Here is a 25,687-nt window from a genome sequence, read left to right on the forward strand (position 1 = left end):
TGTAAGCCAAATAAGCCCTTTCCTTCCCAAGTTGCTTTGGTTATGATGTTTATCACAGCGATAGCAACCCTAACTAGGGTACACCAGAGAAGCAGTTACAGCCAGAGAGGAGAAGCTGTGCTACAGGTCCAAGATGCTATCTGAGGCCATCCTTAGCTTCTGGCTTGGAGGAAGCCAGTGGTCTGTTAAGAGATTCCGAAAGGTTTCTGTCTGTTAGTCATAGACGCTACTTCAGACACAAGTGAGCAAGGACTGGTTGCAGCAAAGGGCTAAGCTAGCACAAGATAAGGTAATTAGCCTGTGGGCCTGCAACGTTCTGGGCTCCTGACTGCATGCAATTCTAATCAGCCAATCCGTCTCTGTAGGTGCAGCTTCGGCTCACACCACCCACTTGAGATCAGGTGTTCAGACCAAGAGCCTTCCCTCTTAGCGCTGCACAAACATGCATGCCTTTCCCTTCCTAGTACGGAAATTAATACGGTCTCATAGGGGCTGGAGAGATGGCTTAGTGATTAAAAGCACTGAATGCTCTCGCAGAGGATCTGGGTTTGGTTCCTGTGAGGCTGGTTCAGTCACTCATCGCACTGCGTCCAGATGGTTCAGAACCGCTGCAGTTCCAGGGGATCTCACACATCTTCTGACCCACAAGGATTCCTATATGCACATGTTGCTGGGAAACCAGAGCAGGAGCCATGTTGGCTTTTCTTCAAAACACAAGCCATCCTTTAATCCCAGCACTCGGGAGGCAGAGGCAGGCAGATTTCTGTGAAAACAAACAAAAAAACAAAACAAAACAAAACAAAAAAAAACCCACGAGCCACATTGTGGTTAAGTCCCCGCACCCTACAAGGATAGGTTTCTATTTCTAGTTAGGAACCTGTGACCCCATGATGTATGACTGCCCCTGGCCTGCCCCTGGCCCTGCAGAATGTTTCCAGGGGTACTTCGATCTATGCTTGCGCCCACCAACTCTGTGACTCCTTAATGACATGATGGATATTCTTATTTTCTCATTTTATTTTTGATAACTGCCAATTATCTTGTCCCTGTAAATGCCTTTTCGCAGCTATTTTCTATTGACCTTGTAGGTTTTTTCCCTCATAAAAGGACCTTAAAAAACTAATCCAGGTTGCTCTCTAAAATCCCAACTTAGTGGATCATGGTTGAGCACACACATACACATAAAATATAATAAATATTTAGAACTCTTTTTTTTTTTTTTTGGTTTTTCGAGACAGGGTTTCTCTGTAGCTTTGGAGCCTGTCCTGGAACTAGCTTTTGTAGACCAGGCTGGTCTCGAACTCACAGAGATCCGCCTGCCTGTTTTTTTTTTTTTTTTTTCCTGACACTGGTGATTTATGTTAAGCATATTTAAATACAGTACAATTTGGGGAAGAGTTTCCTGGTGTAACACAAGCCCATGTCCACAATAAAGCTTAAGGCTTGATTACATCAAAATTCTTTTCAAAGTACTTGTCACTTCTTGCATGAAGATGGTTCTATAGATAGGCTACATATATGTGCTATCTTAAGGGCCTAGGGTAAGGCCTAGTGCTCTTAACAGTCATGGAGATAGTGCAGAGGTCACGCAGGCTATTAACCATTTCTGGCCCTGTATGTGGGAGCCTGGGGGAGCCAGATATGGCTTGGCCCTATAGATAGCACAGAGGGTGCCTTGCCTGTTAACCACCTTAGTTCCCAGCCTTCTGGTCAGAAAACAGGTTATATATCTCTTCCTTTGAATAGATGACCCTGCATGTTCAACATTCCTGGTTTCCCTAGTGCTTATCTGTGAGAGCAAGGACCTCTGCACCCCACAGGCCAGTCTACTTGTATATTTATTTACACTAACTCATAGTCTCTCTTTAGAATGGATTTTTTTTTTTTTTTTTTTTTTTTTTTTGGTTTTTCGAGACAGGGTTTCTCTGTGGTTTTGGAGCCTGTCCTGGAACTAGCTCTTGTAGACCAGGCTGGTCTCGAACTCACAGAGATCCGCCTGCCTCTGCCTCCCGAGTGCTGGGATTAAAGGCGTGTGCCACCACTGCCCGGCTGGATTTTTTTTTTTTTCCGAGACAGGGTTTCTCTGTGGTTTTGGAGCCTGTCCAGGAACTAGCTCTTGTAGACCAGGTTGGCCTTGAACTCACAGAGAACCACTTGCCTCTGCCTCCTGAGTGCTGGGATTAAAGACTTGTGCCACCACCGCCTGGTTTACAATGGAATTCTTAAATCTAAGTATACACTATTCTTTTTTTTTTTTTTTATTGATATTTACTGAGCTCTACATTTTTTTCTGCTCCCCTCCCTGCCTCTCCCCTCCCCGCCTTCAATCCTCCCACAAGGTCCCCAAGCTCCCAATTTACTCAGGAGATCTTGTCTTTTCCTACTTCCCATGTAGATTATATCTATGTAAATCTCTCTTAATGTCTGCACTATTGTCTAAGTTCTCTGGGATTGTGTTTTGTAGGCTGACTTTCTTTGCAGTTTCTGTTCTTTCAGTGTGATGAGTGACTGAAACCTAGCAGCCATTTCCCTACATTTCAGCTAGCAGTGAAGGTAAATTGAGGGCCCCTGTAGCCAAGAGCCCTTTTGACAATCAGAGAGCTGTAAAAATCCCTAGGGGTTGGGAAGCTGTGGCTGCTGTTGGGGCAGGGGTGGGGAACTAGGTCCAGGCCTAGAAGGAACATCTGTGTACCTTCTGTCTTTTAGAAGTCATTTGCAGAATTAAGAGACTTTTACTTTCTAGTCTAGAAGGTCCCCACATAAATCCTCAGTTCTACCTATTTTATTGGCAGTGTTACCAAAAATGGGAGGAGAGAAGAGTGTTGGAGTGGCAGGTGATTGTCTAGGTTAGGGTGGGACCTTGTTATGGGCTTTGGCTGAATTCCCTAAGTAGACTAGGCTGGCCTGGAATTAGTGTTGACTCTGCAGCTTCTCCTACAGAGATGGGGGACCTCCCAGCCAGCCTCACCTATAGACTCTCTGGGGTCTTCACTTCCTTGGGGTGAAAGGAGGACCTCAAGCGTGGTACCGAATATCCTTCCTTGTTTTTAGGAAAATGATTAAAGACTGTTTGTGGTTGGCTTTTGGGGCTCACCTAGCACCCAGGGAGGGGGAAGTAGCAGAATCACTTCAAGGTCACCTTCAGCTACAAAGCAAGTTCCAGGGTGGCTGAAAAAGAAAAGAGCCTGTGAGAGGCAAGTATTTCCTGGTCATTTGTTCTTGAAAACTAATTTTAACATTTGAATTCCTTTATCTAGATGGGGACTTTGGGTGCTATTTTCCTACATTATCTTATGCAATCTTGACTTCAACCTTGGGAGAATTATCACCTGAGCACCAGAGTTTAGTTTTGAGGAAATTAAGATTCAGAGACTTCCAACATTCCAAGGGACCTTAGCTCTTCTACTCTCTCTCTCTCTTTTTCCCTCCCTCCTTCCTTCCCTCCCTCTCTCTTCTTTCCTTGGCATGGATCTCGACAATATATGTACATTAAATTAAATAAGATAGCCTTAATGTAGTAGAGGCTAGTTTCAAACTATTTTTTGGATGACCTTGAACTGCTGACCCTCCTGACTCCCCTTCCCTGATGCTGTTAAAAAGGTCTGTGCTGACCTAGACAACAAAGAGGACCCTACGTGTATCTACACAGAAAAGAGGAAAAAAAGCAAGACCTCCTGAGTAAATTGGGAGTGTGGAGATCACAGGAGAGGGTAGAAGGGGAGGGAGGGGAGCAGAGGAAATGTATAGTTCAGTAAGAACAATAAAAAAAAAAAAAACAAGCAAAAGGGTCTGTGCTGTTTTGTTTTTGAAATGTTATTGTATGTGCGTGTCATGTGTGCAGGCAGGCGTGACTCTGCATGCTGTATGAAGTCTGTTGTCCCCTTTCACCTTTGTGTGGGTTCCGGAGATGGTACTCAGGTGTACCTTCTTTTACTCGCTGAACCAGGTCTCATTACAAGCAGCCCCTAAAAATATTTTGTATAGTTTACATCTAAGAGTCGAAGTGTGACTGGTGTCATACTTCTAGGGGCAAGACCTTTGAAAATTCGTTTAAATTTGTTAAAGCATTTAAAAACCTGGGATATGGTAGTATTCCTGAGCACAACGCGTAAGGCTCTAGGTTCCGTTTCTAACACAAAAAACAAAACAAAACAAAACAAACAAACAAAAAAACCAAACAAACAAACTTCAAGGGGCGGTGGCGGCACACTCCTGTCACCTCAGCCCGCGGGGACGAAGGTAGGTGTGTGGCTAAATCCAAGGCTAGCCCGCCTAGAGAGTGAGTTCAGGGACAGCCGGGACCACACACCCGTAGAAACCCTGTATTGAGAAAAAATAAAATAAATCCAATCCAACCCTGAGTGCGACTGTGGGAACGACCTCGGCAGCCGGTTCCGAGGACGGTCGGCCTCCGCGGCGGCGCCCGGCGAGCGCAGACCGTTGGCCGTGCGGCCGGGGGCGGGGTCGCGGCGGGCGAGTGCGCGGCGGACGAGCCTGCAGTTCAAACGCCCTGCGCCCAGCGCTGCGCCCTCCGTGAGTGCGCCGTGGCGTGACGCTGCCGAGCGGGCTCGCGCGAGCGGGGGAGCCATGGTCTATTTCCTGCACCGGGTGCTGTGGCCGCAGGCCCTTGTCCTGCCCGACGCCCTGGATGACGCGCGGGACCGCTGCGTGTTGCAGGTGAGTGTGGCCGCCGTCCGGGTCCCCGGGCGAGCACCCGTCCGTCGTGTGGCGCGCCCCAGGGCTGCTGCGGGGCGGCCTCCTCCCCGCGGCCCGCGAGTTGGTCGTGACGGCTTCCTGGGGTTCGTGAGCAGGCCCCCCCATCCCGGGCCCCGTGGACGCCGCGTCCCGCCCCCGCGTGCTCCCTGTCCTCGGCGCCGCTGAGGGAGGCGCCGGAGTTCAAGCCCCTTCCATACTGAGTGCCCGCTGCGCGCCGTCTCCGCTCCCCTCAGACTCCCACCCAGTGGGTCTCCTCAGCCTGCTCCCCTCAGACTCCCACCCAGTGGGTCTCCTCAGCCTGCTCCCCTCAGACTCCCACCCAGTGGGTCTCCTCAGAGCCTGCTCCCCTCAGACTTCCACTCAGTGGGTCTCCTCAGCCTGCTCCCCTCAGACCCCCATCCAGTGGGTCTCCTCAGCTTGCTCCCCTCAGCCTGCTCCCCTCAGACTCCCATCCAGTGGGTCTCTTCAGAGCCTGCTCCCCTCAGACTTCCACCCAGTGGGTCTCCTCAGCCTGCTCCCCTCAGACTCCCACTCAGTGGGTCTCCTCAGCCTGCTCCCCTCAGACTCCCATCCAGTGGGTCTCCTCAGAGCCTGCTCCCCTCAGACCCCCACCCAGTGGGTCTCTTCAGAGCCCACCCAACCAGACCCTTCAGTCCTCCTTAGCCCCCTCCTCAGCCCCCCAGCCCTTTTCTCCTCAGCTCTCCCTGCCCCTCTTCAGCCCTTCATCTCAGCACTCCATCCTCAGCCCCCAGCCCCTCTCCTCAGAGCCCTCAGCGCCTCTTCAGCCCCTTTCCTCAGCCATTTCCCTCAACCTCCAACCCCTCTCCTCAGCGCCCCAAGCCCCTCTCCCCAGTGCCCCCAGACTCTTTCTTCAGCTGCCCCAGCCCTGCTCCTCAGCGCCCCCAGTCCCTCTTCTCAGTGCCCCCAGCCCCTCTCCTCAGCTGCTCACCTACCCACTCCATTAACCCTGTGGAGAAGGAGGAAATTGGAAATCCCTGGTTGGGTGGGTCTACACAGGAACTTGACCTGGAGTATGCTGACCTTGGATGCTCAGTGCCACCTGGGGAGTGAAAATTGTGCTGACTCCTGTTAACCCCAGTTTCTCAAAAACTGTGTGTAAGAAAGAGATAGGATCTCCCAGTATAGCCCAGACTGGCCTCCAACTCAGCTCTCCCTCAGTCTCCTGAGCACTGGGATTACAGTTGCCTGATAATATGGCCAGCCCATTTTAATTTTTTTCCCCTTGAACTCTCGAAATTCTCGTGCCTCTGCCTCCTCAGACCCCCACCCAGTGGTTCTCCTCAGCCCCTCCTTGGATTTAAGAGCCTGTAGCTCAATCCTCTGTTTTAAAGGTTCATGTAAAATTGGGTTGTATTTTCAAATACATAAAATTGATTTTTGTATACCAATTTTGTATTCTCTTGCCCTTCAAGAAAAGTTAGTTATTTTGTCCAGGGTTTTGTTTTGTTTTGTGGCTTTTGCATGTGTGTGCAGATCAGAGTTGTTGGTAGTGTATTCTCTCCTTGCACTATGTGGATTTGAGGGACTGAGCTCATGTGAACAGGCACCTTTGTCTGCTGACCCATCTTTCTGGGCCCCTACTTTATTTTGAAGTATGGGAATGAGACTGGTCTGGTGGCTCAGCAGTTAAGAGAGGATGTGGGTTGGGTTCCCAGCACCTGTGGGGCCAGAAGAATATGGTCCATTCTCTGAGTCTAGAGTGCAGGCAGATATAGGTGCTGGGAACTGGACTGTGGCCCTGTGTGCCCTTTTAACCTCTGAGCCATTTCCTTAGCCCCTTTTTATTTTATTTTATTTTATTTATTTATTTATTTATTTATTTTGGAAATAAGGTCCTACCCTAGATCAGGCTTATGTGGAACTCACTAAATAACTCATGCTGACCTTGCATTCTCAACAATCCTCTTGTCTCATACAATTGCTAGAATTACTGGTTTGTGTCATAATTTCGTGCTTGGAGAGTGTGTGTATGTGTCTGTCTGTCTGTCTCAGCACTCAAGCGAGTGACACTGGACTCAACTTCCTTTTGCTTGGATTTGGGGGTTGAATGCTTCATCTTTGTGCCTGCCAGGCAGGCATTTTACTAACTGAGCATTCTCCTCCTCCCTCGAAGGTTTTAACTCATAATCATATCTATTTCTTTGGGTGTTATAGAGCTCCTTGTATACCTCCATATTTATAAAAGGGTTAATTCAGGGCAGTGGTTAACTCCTTTAATCCCAGCATTTAGGAGGCAGAGGCCAGCCTGGTCTACAGAGTCAGTTCCAGGACAGCCAGGGCTGTACAGATTAACCCTGTCTCAAAAAACAAAATAAGGACCTGGAGCGATGGCTCAGTGGTTAAGAACACTGACTGCTCTCCCAGCAACTACATGGTGGCTCATAACCATATGTAATGAGCTCTTCTGGCCTGTAGGTAGACATATAGGCAGAACACTGTATACATAAAAAATAAATCTTAAAAAACAAAAGCAAAACAAACAAAAAAGGAAGACAGCCTTCCCAGGGCTTAGATTGCTGGCTTTGGTAATATATATCCAGGAATTTTTTTTCTCTATTTATCAAATTTATTGGAATGAAACCAATGGAGTTTTACATTATCTTTTTTTGTTGTTTGTTTTCGAGACAGGGTTTCTCTGTAGCTTTGGAGCCTGTCCTAGAACTAGCTCGAACACACAGAGATCCGCCTGCCTCTGCACCACCACCACCCGGCTAAATTATCTTTTTTAAAAAACTTTTTTTTGTGTGTGACAGGGTTTCTCAGTAGACCAGATTGGCCTCAAACTCACAGAGATCTGCCTACCTCTGAGATTAAAGGCGTGTGCCACCACCACCTGGCATAAATCATCTTTTTAATGTATATGGTACCTGTAAATTTTTTTCTGGTTAATAATAGCATTAATTTTTTTCCTGGAGAACCTTTTTTTGTTTCTTTAGTTGTGGGTTGTATCTTTACAACCAGAATCTGTTTCTCTTTGTCCTCTAGCACTGGGGTTATAAGCTTTGTCTGACTTTTTTGTGGTACTGAAATTACCTGGTACAAGTGAGAAGGAAACACAGAACACAACAAACCTGTTAGGAGTTTATTAGAGGGGGCGTGTACAGGCCTGGGGAAGTCCAGTGTGCAGAGAGGGAGAGGAGAGAGAGCACGCGCCATTACACACTTCTGCCTGAGGGCTTGTCTGCACATGCATGGCCCCTAGAACCCAGAAGTATCAGCCTTATTGTGGCTGGAATCATTACAGGTACTAGGGATCTGCTGTCACCTGTGTGTGGCATGTACTTTGGGTCCTGTAAATTGCAGGAACTTCCAGAGACTTGGCAGTTGATTATTACCAAGATTTGTTAAGAAACCTCCAAGGTAGACTGTTTGAACTCAGAGGAAATTGCAGCCCAAGAATAGCTGAATCTGGAGGTGAGTTCCTGATCCTCCAGACTTTGGGTTACTGGGATCAAGAGTGTGTTTCGTCATACCTAACTAAGAAAATGTCACCCCCCCCCCCCCAGGAGACAAAGATTGCCACGAGTAAGTTTTGTTTTGTTTTTTGAGACAAGGTTTCTCTGTGTAACAGCCATTGGCTGTCCTGGAACTCGCTTTGTAGACCAGGCTGGCCTTGAACTCTCTGAGATCCTCCACTTCTGCCTCCCCAGTGCTGGGATTAAAGGCATGCACCACAACCACCCACCCACTTCTTCTTGAGTTTTTGTTTGTTTGTGGGTGCTGGGAATTGAACCCGAGTCCTGGAAGAACAGTCAGCACTCTTAACCAGTGAGCCATCTCTTCAGCCCCTTTCTGAGTTTTTAAATCAATTTATTTGGGGGGAGTACGTGTGAAGGTGGGGGTGCAGAGGTCAGAGGACATCCTGGTGATGAAACTCAGGTCCTCAGTCCTGTGAGCAAGGGTCTATACCAGCTGAGCCATTTCACTTCCCCTTTTCTGACTGCTTAATTTGAGCACTCACTAAAACTGAACTTTTAAAACTGCCTTAGCATTATCTCATAGGTAAGCTGTGCTTCCATTTGCATTTGATTCCAGAAGTAATAATAACTTACTATTATTATTTTGGGGGCTGGCTCTTGCTATGTATACCTGGTTGGTCTTGAACTCACTGTGAAGATCAGACTGGCCCTGACCTCATACAGATATACCTGCCTCTGCCTCCCAAGTGGTAGGATTAAAGATGTGCAATATCATACCTGGTTGTTGTGTTGTTTAATTTAATATGTCCTGTATGTGATATATGGAAGACAAAGAACTACTTGTGGAAGTTGGTTTTTCTCAAGGATCAAATTCAGATCACCAGGCTTGGCAGCAAGCACCTTACCTACTGAGCCATCTTGCTGGCAATGACCCCCTTTATGTTGAATGTTTGCAGATCATTTCTTTCTTTTTCCTTTCTCTCTCTCTCTCTCTCTCTCTCTCTCTCTCTCTCTCTCTCTCTCTTTTTTTCTTTTTGATTTTTTTTTTTTTCGAGACAGATTTCTCTGTAGCTTTGGAGCCTGTCCTGTCCTGGAACTCACTCTGTAGACCAGGCTGGCCTCCTCGAACTCACAGAGATCTACCTGCCTCTGCCTCCCGGGTGCTGGGATTAAAAGCATGAGCCGCCACCACCCAGCTGCAGATCATTTCTTTCTTTTTTTCTTTTTTTTTGAGACAGGGTTTCTGTGGTTTTGGAGCCTGTCCTGGAACTAGCTCTTGTAGACCAGGCTGGTCTCGAACTCACAGAGATCCGCCTGCCTCCCGAGTGCTGGGATTAAAGGCGTGCGCCACCACCGCCCGGCCATGCAGATCATTTCTAACAATTTTTTTTCTTTTTTGTCTTCTTGCTTAGGAGGAAGCATCACCCTACTCTTTGGTCAGCATCTGCCTGGATGTCTTGGTTGCTACATTAGAGCAATGGTGTTCTACAAGACCTGATGGAACATTGTGCCTTCCAGAGCATTGGCGTCTTCCTCGAGAAATATCTGATCAATTCCTTGAGAGGATGACTTGGCGAGGTACTAAACATTCTCTTTAGTTTGGTCTTAAAGTGCTTTACCTTTTGTGTGTGTGTCTCACTGAGTTTAGTTAGGGTAGTTTACAGAGCCATTGACAAGGGGTTATTTACAGGAGCACAGACCCCCCTCACCAGTGGCTATACTATTGAAGACAACCCCATACCCTCATCCCCACCCCCACCCCACCCACCATGTGCACAGCAACCATTAATTACATTTATATCCTCATGGAGATGGGTGCAGTAGAGAACACCCATTTAGGGCTCAGCTTCCAACAGGCTCATGTGTGCTGTGTGTATATGGGTGCCCGTGTGTACACATGCAGAGGCTAAGAGGACATCAGGTGATCTGCTCTATCATTTTCTTACTTAACTCCATGAGACATACGTAGTCTCTTACTAAACCTGGAGCTAGGCTGACAGTCAGCAAGCTCTAGCCACTCCTGTCTCCACACCCACACAGCTCTGGGTCATGGTGGGCCTCTCACTTGAGTGCTGGGGATTTGAACTCCTGTTTTCATGTTTGCACAGCAAGTACTCATACCCCCTAAGCTATCTCCTGAGCTCCAACAGCTAGTCATTCTTAGCAGCCAAGCAGTAATAAGCCTCTTCAACCAAAGCTGACAGCAGTGCTGTGACGTAAAAGTATTTAGAAGGTAGTGTCACAGGTATGTTATGTCCAGTCAACAAAACGACAGCAGTACCTTCCCTGCTAAGGCCTCTACCTCTACCTCCCTGGCTGCAGGCTTTTGACCAAGTTTACAGTACCAGAGATAAATTCCCTCTTGTGGCATGGACCTTAAATCCAACTGAAGAGCAGCTGGTTTTTCCTATGACAGACTTGCCAGTATTGCCCCAGTGGCCGAGTCTTGCATGACCCCTAGGTAGTTAGTATAAACAGTCCACAGCTGAATAAAACTTGACAGTTTCCCCTAACAGCATCTTTTGGTATTCTATAAGGCCTGGCCAGCAAGGGAGGAAGCGTTTAACTCAGTTCCAGCTTCACTGCTTGATTCCTCATACAAAGTGTATCGTGTCTTTAGTACGGTATTTGTTACCTCTAATTCTAGAGAGCATCTAAGAACAGTGACAATAGCATGTATTATTTGGGGGAATCTAAGGAACCTCAGTGCTTAATAATTTGAAAAATAGCCGGACGATGGTGGCGCACGCCTTTAATCACAGCACTCGGGAGGCAGAGGCAGGCAGATCTCTGTGAGTTCAAGACCAGCCTGGTCTACAAGAGCTAGTTCCAGGACAGGCTCCAAAGCCACAGAGAAAGCCTGTCTCAAAAAATCAAAAAAAAAAAAAAATTGAAAAATACCTTTATTTACAGTTTTTACTTTGATTATCTCAATCTTTACAGGATAATCTAACTTTGTAAGCTATTCTTGCTGCTAGGCTAATAGGTAAAGACAATGAAGCCATTGTCACTGATCAGTCTCTGACTTCTCTAACATCCTTATATTCGCTTCCATTATTCTCTGCACTATGGGTGTGAGCTTTAAAGTTTCTTTGGGGCTGAAGATGTAGCTCAGTGGTGGAAGACATGTCTAGTGAGTTTCAGGACACACACACACACAGAGCCAAACTCAATGGCACATACCTGTAAATTCAGCACTTGAGAACAGGAGGCAGGAGGATCAGAATGCCAGTCCTCTTCAGCTCATAGTGAGTCTGAGGCCAGTCGGGGCTCTAGGACATTCTGACTGGGGTGAAAAAAACAGCAACAAAGGAGAGAGCAGCAAGAAGGCTTAGTTAGTGTAAGGGCAGTGAACACTAAGTCTGATGGCCCAAGTTCTAGCCCTGGGCCCTACATGGTGGGTGGAAGAAAGAATAAGTTCTGTGAGTTGTCTTCTGATTTCACACATGCACCATGGCATCAGTGCACCCCCTTCCGACCTGATAAATAAACTGTAAAAAATCAAAATAGCAACAAGAAATGAACAATGAGAAGGAATAAAAGGGTATGTTTGATTTGCTTTCTTAGAGTAAACATTTGGTTTTATATTGTGTGTGTGTACAGGAGTGGTGGTCAGAGGACAACTTCCAGAAGTTGATTTTTCTCCACCATGTGGTTCAAGTGATGAGACAAAGGTCAGACTGTGCAGCAAGCTCCTTTATCGACTGAGCATCTCACTGGCACTTTAAAAATATTATTCTACTTGAGACAGAGTGTTGTAATATGAGCAGCAGGGCTGCGTCTCCGGCACCCGGCCGCCCGCATGGCTAGCTTATGCCCCGAAATAATTACACGGAAACTGTATTCTTTTAATCACTGCCTGGCCCATTAGCTCCAGCCTCTTATTGGCTAGCTCTTACATATTGATCTAACCCATTTCTAATATTCTGTGTAGTACCACGAGCTGGCTTACCAGGAAAGATCTTAACCTGCGTCTGTCTGAAGTGGGAGAATCATGGCGACTCCTGACTCAGCTTCTTTCTCCCAGCATTCTCTCTGTTTACTCCGCCTACCTAATTTTCTGTCCTATTAAAGGGGCCAAGGCAGTTTCTTTATTACTTAACCAATGAAACAACAGATAGAAAGATGACCCACCTCCATCAACAGAGTCTGACAGTGTAGCCTAGGTGGCCTGGAATGTGCTATGTAGTTCAGGCTGGCCTCAAACTCATGGAGATCCTTGTGCCTCAAGGCATGTACCACCACACAAACCTATTTCTTTTAAAAGATTTTTTTTACGTGTATGAGTGTTTTTTCTACATGTACATATGTGTATCACATGTATGCTTGGTGCTCAAGAAAGCCTAGTAAGGTCATTAGATCCTGGAAGTGGAGTTATAGATGTTTTAAGCTGCCATGTTGGTGCTGGGGACTGAACCTAGGTAGGCTTCAAGAGTAGCAAGAGCCATCTCTTCAGCCCTTGATTTATTTATTTATTTATTTATTTATTTATTGAGATGAAGATCTCATCCTTTGAACTCCAGCATGCAGGCAACCCTTGCCTCAGCCTTTTGAGTAGTTGAGACTACAGCCTGCATCACCCCACCTGAATGTGGGTATTTTAGAGAGTTCTGCAGGGGTTGGATGTGCCTCATATCATGTGCTTAGGTCCTGGAATGTTTTGGATTTGGGAATACAGTTGAACACCCATAATCTGAAAATCTAAAATGCTCCAAAATACAGAGCATGTTTAGTATTGTTTTGACTTTTTTTCTTAGTGTGTGTTGGTATTTTGCTGTGGGTGTTCGGTTCCATGGAACTAGAGTTACAGTTATGAGCTGCCATGTGGATGCTGGGAATTGAGCTTGAGTTTTCTGAAAGAGTAGCTAGTTTCTTAACCACTGAGCCATCTCTCCAGCCCCTTGTTGACATTCTTGACCCCACCTCATTCCAGTAGAATTCATTCTAGTTATTTACCGTCCCAAAATTTGTTGGTTTTTTTTTTGTTTGTTTGTCTGTTTTTTTGGACAGGGATTCACACATCTTCCTCTAGGCTGATCTCAAAATCAAATATGTAGCTGAAGATGCTCTTGAACTCCTGATCCCTCCTTCCCCCATCTCTCAAATGTTGGGATCACAGGTATTCACCACCACACCTGGCTATTTCTTCTTTTTTGAGGGGTGGTGGTGGTGGTTTCTCTCTCTTTTTTTTTTTTTTGGTTTTTTGAGACAGGGTTTCTCTGTGATTTTGGAGCCTGTCCTGGAACTAGCTCTTGTAGACCAGGCTGGTCTCGAACTCACAGAGATCCACCTGCCTCTGCCTCCCGAGTGCTGGGATTAAAGGCGTGCGCCACCACCGCCCGGTTTTTTTTTTTTTTTTGTTTTTTCGAGACAGGGTTTCTCTGTGGCTTTGGAGCCTGTCCTGAAACTACTCTGTAGACCAGGCTGGTCTCGAAGGTGGTGGTTTCTCTGTGTAGCCTTGGCTGTCCTGAAACTTGTGCTGTCGCTCAGTAGACCAGGCTGGTCTCAAACTGAGAGATTCGCCTGCCACTGCCTCCTGAGTGCTGGGATTAAAGACTTGCATCTTTCTTTCTTTCTTTCTTTCTTTCTTTCTTTCTTTCTTTCTTTCTTTCTTTTCTTTTCTTTTCTTTTCTTTTCTTTTCTTTTCTTTTTTCTTTTTCTTTTTTTTTTTAGAAACATGTACCAATTTAACCTGACATTAAGCACTCAGAGTAATAAAGAAGACAGTGGTGCCAGGCAGTGGTGGCGCACGCCTTTAATCCCAGCACTTGGGAGGCAGAGGCTAGCCTGGTCTACAAGAGCTAGTTCCAGGACAGGCTCCAAAGCCACAAAGAAACCCTGTCTCGAAAAACAAAACAAAAAAACAACAAAAAAATTTTTTTTTTTTTTTTTTTGTTTTTTTTTGTTTTTCGAGACAGGGTTTCTCTGTGGTTTTGGAGCCTGTCCTGGAACTAGCTCTTGTAGACCAGGCTGGTCTCGAACTCACAGAGATCCGCCTGCCTCTGCCTCCCAAGTGCTGGGATTAAAGGCGTGCGCCACCACTGCCCGGCCAAAAAAAATTTTTTAATTTGTATGTTTGTGTGTGCTCATGCACATGAGCGGCCAAGTCACACGTATGGATGTCAGTCTGCTCTCACTTTCCAACACACATGGGTCCTGGGGATCAAACTTGCGTCATCAGGCTATGGTCCCCAGCTATGTCTCTCTGAAAATATAAATATAAGCTAGGAGTGATAGCTGGGCTACAGAAGGAGGCCCTGTCTAAAATACACATACAGAACCTTCCCTAAAACACACCACTCTCACCTGTCCCAGTTTTATCAATCATATTTTCCTACTGGGAGTTCAAGTTTTTTTTTTTTTTTTGGTTTTTCGATCTCTGTGGCTATGGAACTTGTCCTGGAACTAGCTCTTGTTGACCAGGCTGGCCTCAAACTCACAGAGATCCGCCTACTTCTGCCTCCCAAGTGCTGGGATTAAAGGCGCGCACCACCACAGCCTGGCATGTACAAGTATTTTAATCATCTACTGGTGAACCCTCCGAGATTGAGTTCCTTGGGCCACAGATGTCTGATGTGCCCATTGCTTAGCATGGAATCTTTATACATGCTTTATAAATCTTTGCTAAGTGGAGTCTAGTATAAGCTGTTCGTTTTACAGATGAGGACAATAAAGTCTTCTGGGGTTGTAGCGGTGGCTCAGCAGCAAAGAGCACAGTTGCTCTTGCAGAAACCAGGTTTTGTTCCCAGTACCCATATAGGTCACAACCATCTGTAACATCAGTTCCAGGGGATTGGATGCCCTTTTCTAACCTCCGTGGGAACCAGGCACACACGTGATGCCCGTAGACTCATGAGGGCAAAACACTCATATACATAAATCAATCAAAATTTTTTTAAAAAAGAAAACGGGGATAGGTAAGTGGCTTGTTAAGTCATCATGGATTTTGATTTAGAGTGATTATAACAGAACAAGCCAGGTGTATTGGCATATGCCTTTAACCCTAGCACTGGGGAGGCAGAAGCCAGCTTGGTCTTCAGAGTAAGTTCCAGGACAGCCAGAGCTACATAGTGAGACTCTGTCTTGAACCCCCCACCTACCCTAAAGTGATTATAATGGGGTTACTTGCTTATTGTTTGTTCACCTATTTGGTTTTATGCTTTGTTTCTTTGAACAAGGTTGGCATAGATTAGCCTGAGCTCCGAAGTATGATCTTCCATAAATTGACCTTAGGCAAATTAAATTCTTACATTTCCTCATCTATCTGACAGTAAGTACCAATAATTCCCCTGTAGTGTTAGTGCAAAACACGAACGAGGTAAGCTTAGTGAAGTGTTTAGAACAGCATCTGGCACAGAGCAGGCAGCAGTAAATTTGGTCAGAATTTTTAGTAGCGTCTGTCCTCATTCACTGCTGCATCACGGCCAGGAAAGGCATGAGATTTGGTTGTCGTTGTAAGCGGTTCTGCTTCTCTTACAGGCAAGTTGACTGACAGAACAGCAGCCATTTTCCAAGGCAAGCAAACGAATCTGAAGCGGATAAGTATCCAGAGAGCTAAACTCTCGGCAGCAGCCTTCACAAGAGCTTTCTGCCATCACAAGCTTGTTCAAGTGAATGCCACCTCAGTTGACTCTGAGCTTCTAGCCCCAGACATCATCCACGCTCTCCAAAGCAGTGCCTGGATCCAGGAAAACCTTCAATGCCTTCTGTTAGACTCAGCTAGTGTCCCTCAAGACTCAAGACTACTGGCCTTGGGTCAGTTCGTTGGCATTCGCACTTTAAGCGTGGCCAACATGTCCTTTTGGAGTGAAGACCTAGTGAGCGTTTCTCAGTTACCAAACCTGGAAAACTTGGACATCTCCAATACTCTGGTCACTAATATTTCTGCACTCCTCACCTGTAAGGACCGACTCAGATCTCTCACCATGCACTGTCTGAAGTGTCTGACCATGACCAGTCCACAGATCCTTGCAGTCCTCAGACAGCTGAAATGCCTGCTTCACCTTGATATTTCTAATCACAAGCATCTCAGGTCAGACCTGGCTTTTTGTCTGTTACAGCAGAAGAACATCCTGCCCAACCTAGTATCCCTGGATATTTCTGGGGGCTTTGACATCACCGATGAAGTTGTGGAATCCTTTCTACAGCAGCGGCCTGACATGCGGTTTGTGGGACTCTTGTCCACGAATGCTGGTTATGCTAATTTCTTTATCACAAAGCAAGGCTTGAAGGTTTGTTTTAACATACATTTTTGTTTTATTTGTTCAGAACATTATATGTTCTTGTACATTAGAATCTATATTAGTTTGGCTTGCTTATATAGAGTCCTTAATAGTTTTTATTTTATTTTTGTTTTTTGTTTTGAGACAGGGTTTCTCAACATGGCCCTGGTTGTTCTGGAATTCACTGTGTAGACCAGGCAAGCCTTCAGCTCACAGAGATGCACCTGTCTCTGCCACCTAAGTGGTGAGATTAAAGGTGTGTGCCACCACTGTTGGGCTCAGGTAGTGTTCTTAATTACTGAGCCACCTCTCCAGATCCCTGAAAAAATAATTTTTTAAAGAGCACTTAAGCCGGGCGGTGGTGGCGCACGCCTTTAATCCCAGCATTTGGGAGGCAGAGGCAGGTGAATCTCTGTGAGTTCGAGACCAGTCTGGTCTACAAGAACTAGTTCCAGGACAGGCTCCAAAGCCACAGAGAAACCCTGTCTCAAAAAACCAAAAAAAAAAAAAAAAAAAAAAAAAAAAAAAAAAAAAAAAGAGCACTTAAGGAGGCAGAGGCGGGTGGATTGTGAGTTTCAAGTTAGTTTGGGCTGTGCAGTAAGACCCTGTCTCAACAGAACAAAAGCACTTTCTTGTCAGTTTGAGTGCTGGGAAGATGAAGGGAATGAGGGAGGTTTTAAATTTTCTTTTCATTTTGTAAGATCCTTATTTGTTGTATCTCTTCTGTTTAGTTTTTGTTTCCTTGTTCCTTACTACCAAGGAATGTTGAAAACTTGATCATGTCTAGTATTCTTTTTTCTTAAATCCTTATGTTTTGGAGAACAGCTACAGGAGAGGGTGTAGTAGAAGGTATGGTTGAAAATCTGGAGACCTGTCACCTTTAGGCTAATCAAATGGGCTGTTTAAAATGCATCATCCTGTAGCCAAAACAATCCTGTACAATAAAGGAACTTCTGGAGGCATCACAATCCCTGACTTCAAACTCTACTACAGAGCTATAGTACTGAAAACAGCCTGGTATTGGCATAAAAACAGACAGGAGGACCAATGGAATCAAATCAAAGACCCGGATATTAGTCCACACACCTTCGAATACCTGATTTTTGACAAAGAAGCAAAAAATATAAAATGGAAAAAAGAAAGCATATTTAACAAATGGTGCAGGCATAACTGGATATCAACATGTAGAAGAGTGAAAATAGGTCCATATCTATCGCCATGCACAAAACTCAAGTCTAAATGGATCAAAGACCTCAACATAAAGCCAGCCACACTGAACCTCAGAGAAGAGAAAGTGGGAAGTACACTTGAACGCATTGCCACAGGAGACCACTTTCAAAATATAACCCCAGCAGCACAGACACTAAGAAAAACAATTAATACATAGGACCTCCTTAAACTGAGAAGCAAAGGACACGCTCAACAAAACAAAACGACAGCCTACAGAATAGGAAAAGATCTTCACCAACCCCACATCGGATAGAAGGCTGATGTCCAAAATATACAAAGAACACAAGAAATTGGTCATCAAAAGAACAAATAATCCAATGAAAAAAAAATGGAGTACAGACCTAAACAGAGAACTCTCAACAGAGGAATCTAAAATGACTGAAAGACATTTAAGGAAATGCTCAACATCCTTAGTCATCAGAGAAATGCAAATCAAAACAACTCTGATATTCCGTCTTACACCTGTAAGAATGGCCAAGATAAAAAACACTGATGCCAAGTTATGCTGGAGAGGATGTAGGGTAAAGGGAACACTCCGCCATTGCTGGTGGGAGTGCAAACTGGTACAGCCCCTTTTGGATGTCAGTGTGGCGATTTCTCAGAAAGTCAGGAAACAACCTTCCTTAAGATCCAGCAATACCACTTTTGGATATATATCCAAAGGATGCTCAATTGTACCTCAAGGACATGTGTTCATGTTTGTCATAGCCAGAACTTGGAAACAACGTAAATGCCCTGCGACTGAAGAATGGATAAGGAAAATGTGGTACATTTATACAATGGAGTACTACACAGCAGAAAAAAAGACATCTTGATATTTGCAGGCAAATGGATGGATCTAAAAAACATTGAGTGAGGTAACCCAGACCCAGAAAAACAAATATAATATATACTCACTCATAAGTTGTTTTAAGACATAAAACCAGCCTACAATACAATCCCAGAGAAACTGGAAAACAAAGAGGACCATCAAAGAGACATACATGGATCTAATCTACATGGGAAGTAGAAAAAGACAAGGTCTCCTAAATAAATTGGGAACATGGGGCCTATGGGAGAGGGTAGAAGGGGAGGGGAGAAGAAGGGAGGAGAAAATAGAAAAATGTATAACTCAGTAAAATCAATAATAAAAAACAACTCATCACCCAAGAGTTATGGCATATGAGAAATAGGGTTAGTACCAAGGATGAGGACGAGCGCTCTCCTTTTTCTATGCCTTCCGGCTTTGACTGGATGTTTTCTCCTGTATGAATCTTCCCATAGACCTCCATTGTGATTGTTGATTGTTGGAATTTTGCACACTCCTGTGTGGCTTGTTTGCTGTTTGCACTAGAACTGTACCCTGGGCTTCACCAAGACAAATCTCCAAAGCACAGCCAATTAAGGGTTTATGAGTTTTGTCTTTAACCCCCCAGTTCTTGATTCAGATAGGGTGCTGGTCTCAGATTTGAGAATTCTCTTGCCTCTGCCTCCCGAGTGTTGGGATTCCAGGCATAACTGAACTGTAGTTTAGGACTTCCATCTGGTGTCAGTTCTGACTCTGACACCATCACCAGCTTGTTTTGTTATGGTACCGAGCTGCACATTTCGCTCCTAGGATAGATCTGTAAATTGGAGGTTGAGAAACACAAGATTCTCTTAGAATTAGGACTAAATGGGAACAACTTTGTAAACACCTGGGTGTTTGACTAAACACCTATGGCTCTGAAGCTGTGGGCACCCAGATGCTTGTGTGAGGAGGTGAAGCTTCCCGTGACTCCATATTTTTCAGGTTGCTGGAGGAGCCAACATGCATCAGCTCTGTGAAGCCCTGAGCCGGTATGGGAACAGGTCGTGTTTTATGAAGGAAACACTCTGTATGCTCTTCACAGAGACGCTCTCACTGCACGCCATTCTGCCTGCCATTCTAAAGGTACCTCAGGAGGTCTCACCTTACCTGGGCATTGAAAGCTGTTTACCAGCAGGTATGGTGGTGCGCACCCTTAACCCCAACATTCTAGAGGAGGCTAAGGACAGGTCAGTGGGGGTTCCGGGTCTCAAAACAAACGAAAAAAACTGTTTATTGAGCACTGCCGGAAGATAATAGTAGCATTGTATTATCTTTTTAAAATACAAAACAGGAGTTAGGAATTTATAGGAATTGAATTCACTTTGCTCTAGACATTTCCTATGCATGTACTTATTTGTTTGGTCTTAAAACTCTCATACCTGATTTTTTTCATTCTTTTTCTTTTGTGAGTCTCACATGTCCCAGGTTGGGCTTAAGCTTCATGTTACTGAGGATGATCTTGAATCACTGAACCTCCCACATCTACTTCCCAGGTGCTAGAATTACAGGCATGTGCCATGATGTCCAGTGTATGTAGTGCGGGTGACTGAGTACACCTCGTGTGGTAGGAGGCGCTGTAGCACTACGCTACAGTCCCAGCTCCAGCCTGGATTTTCCGATTCTCTTCTGACCAAGTGCTAGGACTGCAGAAGAGTCCCAGGTTTTCAGGCGTGTTTGCATGCCTGGCTTATGCCGTCCTGGGCTTGGAACCCAGTACTTTGTTTATGCTAGACAAGTGTTCTATTAACTGAGCTATATTTCTTGTCCTAAAGTCAGATTTTCTGAAAGAAAGCAAGAACAGAACAAAATGAAATGAACTGTTACCTGGAATAGTGATACATACTTGTGAATCTAGTACTCAGGATGCAAAGATTTGAGGATCAGAAGTTCAAGGTTATCTTTGGCAAGGCCAGCTTGGGATACATTATAGCTGAATTTTGGCTTAGGAAATGATAAGCTCAGTTTTATTTTTATTTTTTACACATCAGAAAGCATTCACACTATCTTGAGTTTATCCACACTGACTTGCTTCCTCACATTTAAAACTCATTTTTAAAATTTAATTTTACATACATACATACAGGCAAAACACTCATAAAGTAAATCTAAAAAAGAGAATTTAACTGGGCGATAGTGGCGTATGCTTTTAATCCCAGCACTCAGGAAATATCCCCCAAACGGTATAATCTTTCTGATGTTTGTGTCTCTTATAGTGCTTGTCACAGTACCTTGGATGGTGACTTGGGAAATGATCATACAATTTGTGGCACACATGAAGAGATTCAGATCCAGAGCTACCTAGCAAGTTAATGGCTTCATTTGGATTTGAAGCAATTGCAGCAGTTCCTCAATGTCCTGCAGAATAAATGCTAAGAATAGGAAGTCTGTTATTAACCCAATAAGCGGACAGTTGTACCAAAATAGACTGAAGACAATGTGGGGGGTGGGTTACTCTGTGTAGCTTTGCTTGTCCTGGAACTCTCGCTCTTTAGACCAGGCTGGCCTCAAATTCAGAGATATACTTCCTCTGCCTTCTGAGTGCTGGGATTAAGGCATGTGCTACCACTGCTTGGCCACCAGAATTTTTAATGGTGTCTTGTCCCTCTAAAACAAATTTATCTTCAGCTTGTTGCTATAGGAATGAGGAATCACCCACAGGATCTGCCAGTGCAGTTCACAGGTAGTGCTTGTATCCTCAACCTGATTCGGGAGAACCTGGCTAAGGGAATGCCTGTTCGTTTGTTGTCAGAAGTCACCTGTCTACTCTTCGAAGCAACGAAGAATTTTCCGTTCTACAAACAGGTAATTTGAATTAAATTGCTGACTAATATTTAGCCTTAGAGCAAATTCAGGGAAAATACATATTACTGAACTGCAGTTTTCTGTTCTTTTATAGATAAAATAGTACTCAATGTTATAGAGAAAAGTAGGAAATATCGATATGCAATGAAGCATTTACTCAGAAAGCTGGGCGTGGTGGTATACACCTTTAATCCCAGTGCTTGGAGGCAGAGGTATCGTACTCAGATCTCTGAGTTTGAGGCCAACCTGAGCGATTTCCAGGCCTGCCATGGCTACACAGAGAAACCCTGTCTCCAAATATATATAAATAAAAAACCATTTACTAAGAAACATCCACTTGCTAGGTGGTGGTGGTGTACGCCTTTAATCCCAGCACTCAGGAAGCAGAAGCAGGTGGATCTCTGAGTTTGAGGCTAGCCTGAGTTTGAGGCTAGCCTGAGTTTGAGGCTAGTTCCAGGACAGCTAGGGCTGTTTCAAAAAACAAAAACAAGCAATGCAAAGCAAAAAAAAAAAAAACCAAAAAAAAAAAAAAAATCCATCCACTAACATTATCAGGCAGGTGTGATGGCATTCACCTATAATCCTAGCACTTGGGGTGGAGGCAGTAGGACCAGAAGAGCAGGTAATTCTCTGCTACTACTTGTGGGGTTAAAGGCCTGACAGGGCTACATGAGATCCCCTCTCAGACAAACAAATCCCGGGAAAAAAGGAAATTGAGTTGTGGCCAAAAGTAAAAGTTAGCACTTAGCAGGTAAACATGCTAAGCCTTAAGATCTGAGTTTGATCCTTGAGGCTCAGGATGGAAGGGGAAAAACAAACCAAAACAAACTGCACCTCCTGTAAATTGCTTTCTGATGCACAAATGTGTGCGCTCATGCACCTGCACACACACTCTCTCCCTTTCTAAGTGAAGGTAATAAAATATCTTTAATTAGGTGAATGAAATCATAGACCTAAGTATAAAAGTTAAGGTCATGAAATGTTTAGGAGAAAATATTTTTTACATCACTAATCAAAGATAGGTTAGGTTACTAAAAGCAAAGGCTTTTCTTCAAGGTTGGGGACATAGCTCAGTGAAAGAGGACTTGCTAACCTAGGTGAGGCCAACATCCTTGTTTCTAGCTCCAGCACCAGAAAATAAAACCGCCCAAATTTAAGAGTTCTTGGGCTGGAAATACAGCTCAGTGGCAGAACACCTAACTGGCATGCATGGGGTTGTAAGTTTTAGTCCCTGGCCCCTCGAAATAAATAAATGAATAAATAAAAGTTGAGGGCTTAGGGAGATGGCTCAGTGGTAAAGGATCTTGCTCTGTAGGCATGAGTTTAAGTTCCTAAAGCTGCCTGGTGGTGGTGCTGCATGCACGCCTTTAACCCCAGCACTCAGAGGCAGAGGCAGGGAGTCAGACACAGGGATACCTAGTAAAACTGTCTCAAAAACATAAGCCAGGAAGAAGGAGAGAGAGAGAGAGAGAGAGAGAGAGAGAGAGAGAGAGAGAGAGAGAGGAAAAGAGGGAGGAAGGAAGGAAAAGAAGTAGAGAGGAATAAAGGAAGATATTCAAGTAAACACACAGACCTCTCTCTCTCTCTCTCTCTCTCTCTCTCTCTCTCTCTCTCTCTCTCTCTCTCTCTCTCTCTCTCACACACACACACACACACACACACACACACACACACACAATGAATTTAAATGTGAATGTTCATAGTGTCCTAATTTGGAGTCATCAAAAGGTGGAGTGACCAACAACAGATGAATAGGTACTCAAATGTCATGTGTTTGTTTAAAGGAGTCTGACAGAGGTACTGGTACATGAAACACAGGTAACCCTAAACAACATGAGTCAAGCAAAACATGCTAAAAGAGTGGGTAGGTGACATGGCTGCTGAAATCTTGACTGCGATGGTGGCTGTTCAGCAGCATAAATGTGTTCAATCTAATTGGAACACATGATAGCTCTCAGGATAAAGGCGCCTGCACCCGTCCTGGTAAGGCAAGTTTCATCTCCAGGACTCACACGATGGAAGGAGAGAGCGGGTTACTCTAAGTTGTCCTCTGACCTCTGCATGTGTGCTGTGATGTGCACACCCACACACAGACACACACACAATTAATGTAACTTTTAACAAAATGAAGGTTCGGGTCATCCCTCCCAGGCTGGAGAGATGGCTCAACAGTTAAGAGCACTGGCTGCAGCTGGATGGTGGTAGGTAGTCCATGCCTTTAATCCCAGCACATGGGAGGCAGAGGCAGGCGGATCTCTGTGAGTTTGAGTCCGGCCTGGTCTACAAGTTCCAGGATAGTCAGGGCTGTTACAGAGAGGCCTTGTCTCAAAGAAAAAAGAAAATCAAATCAAAACAGCAAAACAAGAGCACTGGCTGCTCTTCTAGAGCACCTGGATTCAATTCCCAGCACCCACGTGGCAGCTCACAAGTGTCTGTAACTCTAGTTCCAAGAGGTCTGACATCCTCACACAGACAAACATGTAGGCAAAAATGAAAAAAGATATATTAAAAAATGGGAGTTGGTCTTTTTAAAAAATGATTTTTTTTATTTTATGTGCATTGGTGTTTTGCCTGCTTGTATGTCTGTGCGAGAGATCTTGGAATTACAAACAGTTGTGAGTTGCCATGTGGGTGCTGGGAATTGAACCCAGGTCCTCTAGAAGAGCAGTAACCACTGACTCATCTCTCCAGCTTGCGACTTGGTCTTTAAGAGTATAATTCAAAAAAAAAAAAAAAAAAGGGTATAATTCAGTCTTTATTCCAACTGTAGGAATAAATTAAAATCCTGGAGAGGACTCCATAGGTAGTGAGGTGTCCATAGGTCACACCAGCCACGTATCTTAACCTGGCTCAGAATGGAGTTTGCTTATGAGTGTCTGTCTTTTCTTCCCTAAAAGTTACAGAAGAATTGCCTTCTCTCCTTAACCAGTTCCAGGATTCTTTGTGACGTTCCGTTTGACAGGCAAGTACATAAAACATCTTATTGAGTTCAGGCCAGCAGCACTTGGCTACTCCTCTTCTTACTGGAGTGTGCTTCTCCTAGAGTCTCTCTGAAATGTTCTTATTTTCATTGATAAGGCTTCAGAAGTTGACATTTTTACTTTAACTTTTAAAATTTCCTTAGCACGTATTATACACAATACTGGATTTCTTTATGATATTTTCATGCCTGTATATAATGTATTGCTATTATTCAGCCCCAAGTACCTTCTTGTTCCCTTCTACTCTGAGCCTCTTCCTCTTCCCAACTACTCATCCTTCCTTCTGCTTTTCATTTGTCATTTGTGAACCTGTTAGCTTAATTAGGCTTACTTACAGGAAATAAACAATGAGGGTTTATTTACATGGAGGGGCACGGGCAATTTGCCACAGGCCACACCAGTGAGGAAAATATCCCTCCCTCTGAGATAAGCCATTAACTGGATAGATTCTAAGGGAGGGGTGGGGCCTCATGAGCTCCACCATGTATTTAACTGATTTATTCTCAGGGAGGGGCTGTACCTCGGGAGCCTTTCCACTGTCAGCCTTGAACTGTGGATAGATGTTTTTAGAAGGAGAAGAAAGAATTTATTTTCACTTTTTATAATTTTATAAATTTTATGTACCTGTGAGAAAAAATTCTACTTTTCAGGTTTGATGCTGCCAAGCTTGTTATGAGGTGGCTGTGCAAGTCTGAGAACCCCAAGATGCAAACAATGGCAGTGACCATCATCTCTATCCTAGCCCTGAAGGTAGGCATGTACCAGAGGCACCATTTCCCCTTCCTAGACTTGGGAAAACTTGGCCACTTCACTTGGCTTTTCTGTTTGCTTGCAGCTCCTGCCTGAGCAGACTGAACAGCTTCAGGAAGAGCTCATCATGACAGTCAAGGTGAGCTGGTGAGCTGAGGGGATCGTCACTCCTGCCCCACCATCTGGGGATTGAACCCAGGGCCTTGTGCATGCTAGGCAAATGCTCTACCGCTCAACTTGACCCGTGATACCATTAAGAAAAAAAGAATTTTATGAATGAAGCATTTATTGTTTTCAAGTGACTTTTTTATAATGTGTATGAATTTTTTAATTTCTTTATTATTATTTATTTATTTTGAGTCAGGGTTTCTCTGTGTAACAGCGCTGGCTGTTCTGGAATTCGCTCTGTAGATCACACTGGCCTTGAACTAATAAAGTTCCACCTGCCTATGCTCCTGAGTGCTGGCATTAAATGTGTGTGCCACCACCGACCAGCTTAATGCAGCTTCTAAAAGGGTTTTTATTCTGTACTTATTTGAGAAGAGGTTGTATGAAATACAGCTGAGTGTTTGAGTGAGAAAGACAAAATTGAGAGTTGGATTTGGCTGGATATGAGGCAAATGAACGGCACATTCCTGAATAATAAAAAGTAATGATCGAGGAGAGTGAAAATATGGTATCTAAATGGTGAGCAGTCTGTGGACATATTCACCGGAG

General features: G+C 44.6%; 1 protein-coding gene and 1 non-coding gene across 3 annotated transcripts in view; one reads left to right on the plus strand and one right to left on the minus strand.

Moving 5' to 3' along the window:
• The first annotated feature begins 4,576 nt into the window (after positions 1 to 4,576).
• Positions 4,577 to 25,687, plus strand: part of Zyg11a (zyg-11 family member A, cell cycle regulator) — a 32,783-nt gene continuing 11,672 nt past the window's right edge. For both annotated transcript variants that reach the window (XM_057784743.1, XM_057784741.1), the window contains exons 1-8: positions 4,577 to 4,677; positions 9,569 to 9,734; positions 15,636 to 16,387; positions 19,380 to 19,520; positions 21,063 to 21,239; positions 24,137 to 24,201; positions 24,871 to 24,970; positions 25,056 to 25,109. In XM_057784743.1, coding sequence (XP_057640726.1) covers positions 4,588 to 4,677; positions 9,569 to 9,734; positions 15,636 to 16,387; positions 19,380 to 19,520; positions 21,063 to 21,239; positions 24,137 to 24,201; positions 24,871 to 24,970; positions 25,056 to 25,109 — 1,545 coding nt within the window. In that variant the 5' untranslated portion in view covers positions 4,577 to 4,587. The remainder of the gene's footprint in view (positions 4,678 to 9,568; positions 9,735 to 15,635; positions 16,388 to 19,379; positions 19,521 to 21,062; positions 21,240 to 24,136; positions 24,202 to 24,870; positions 24,971 to 25,055; positions 25,110 to 25,687) is intronic.
• LOC130884513 (small nucleolar RNA Z39) lies at positions 20,418 to 20,480 on the minus strand. Its single transcript, XR_009058040.1, has one exon. It is a non-coding gene; the product is annotated as a small nucleolar RNA Z39 (small nucleolar RNA).

This window comes from Chionomys nivalis, chromosome 11, assembly GCF_950005125.1.
Source record: "Chionomys nivalis chromosome 11, mChiNiv1.1, whole genome shotgun sequence".
NCBI lineage: Eukaryota > Metazoa > Chordata > Mammalia > Rodentia > Cricetidae > Chionomys > Chionomys nivalis.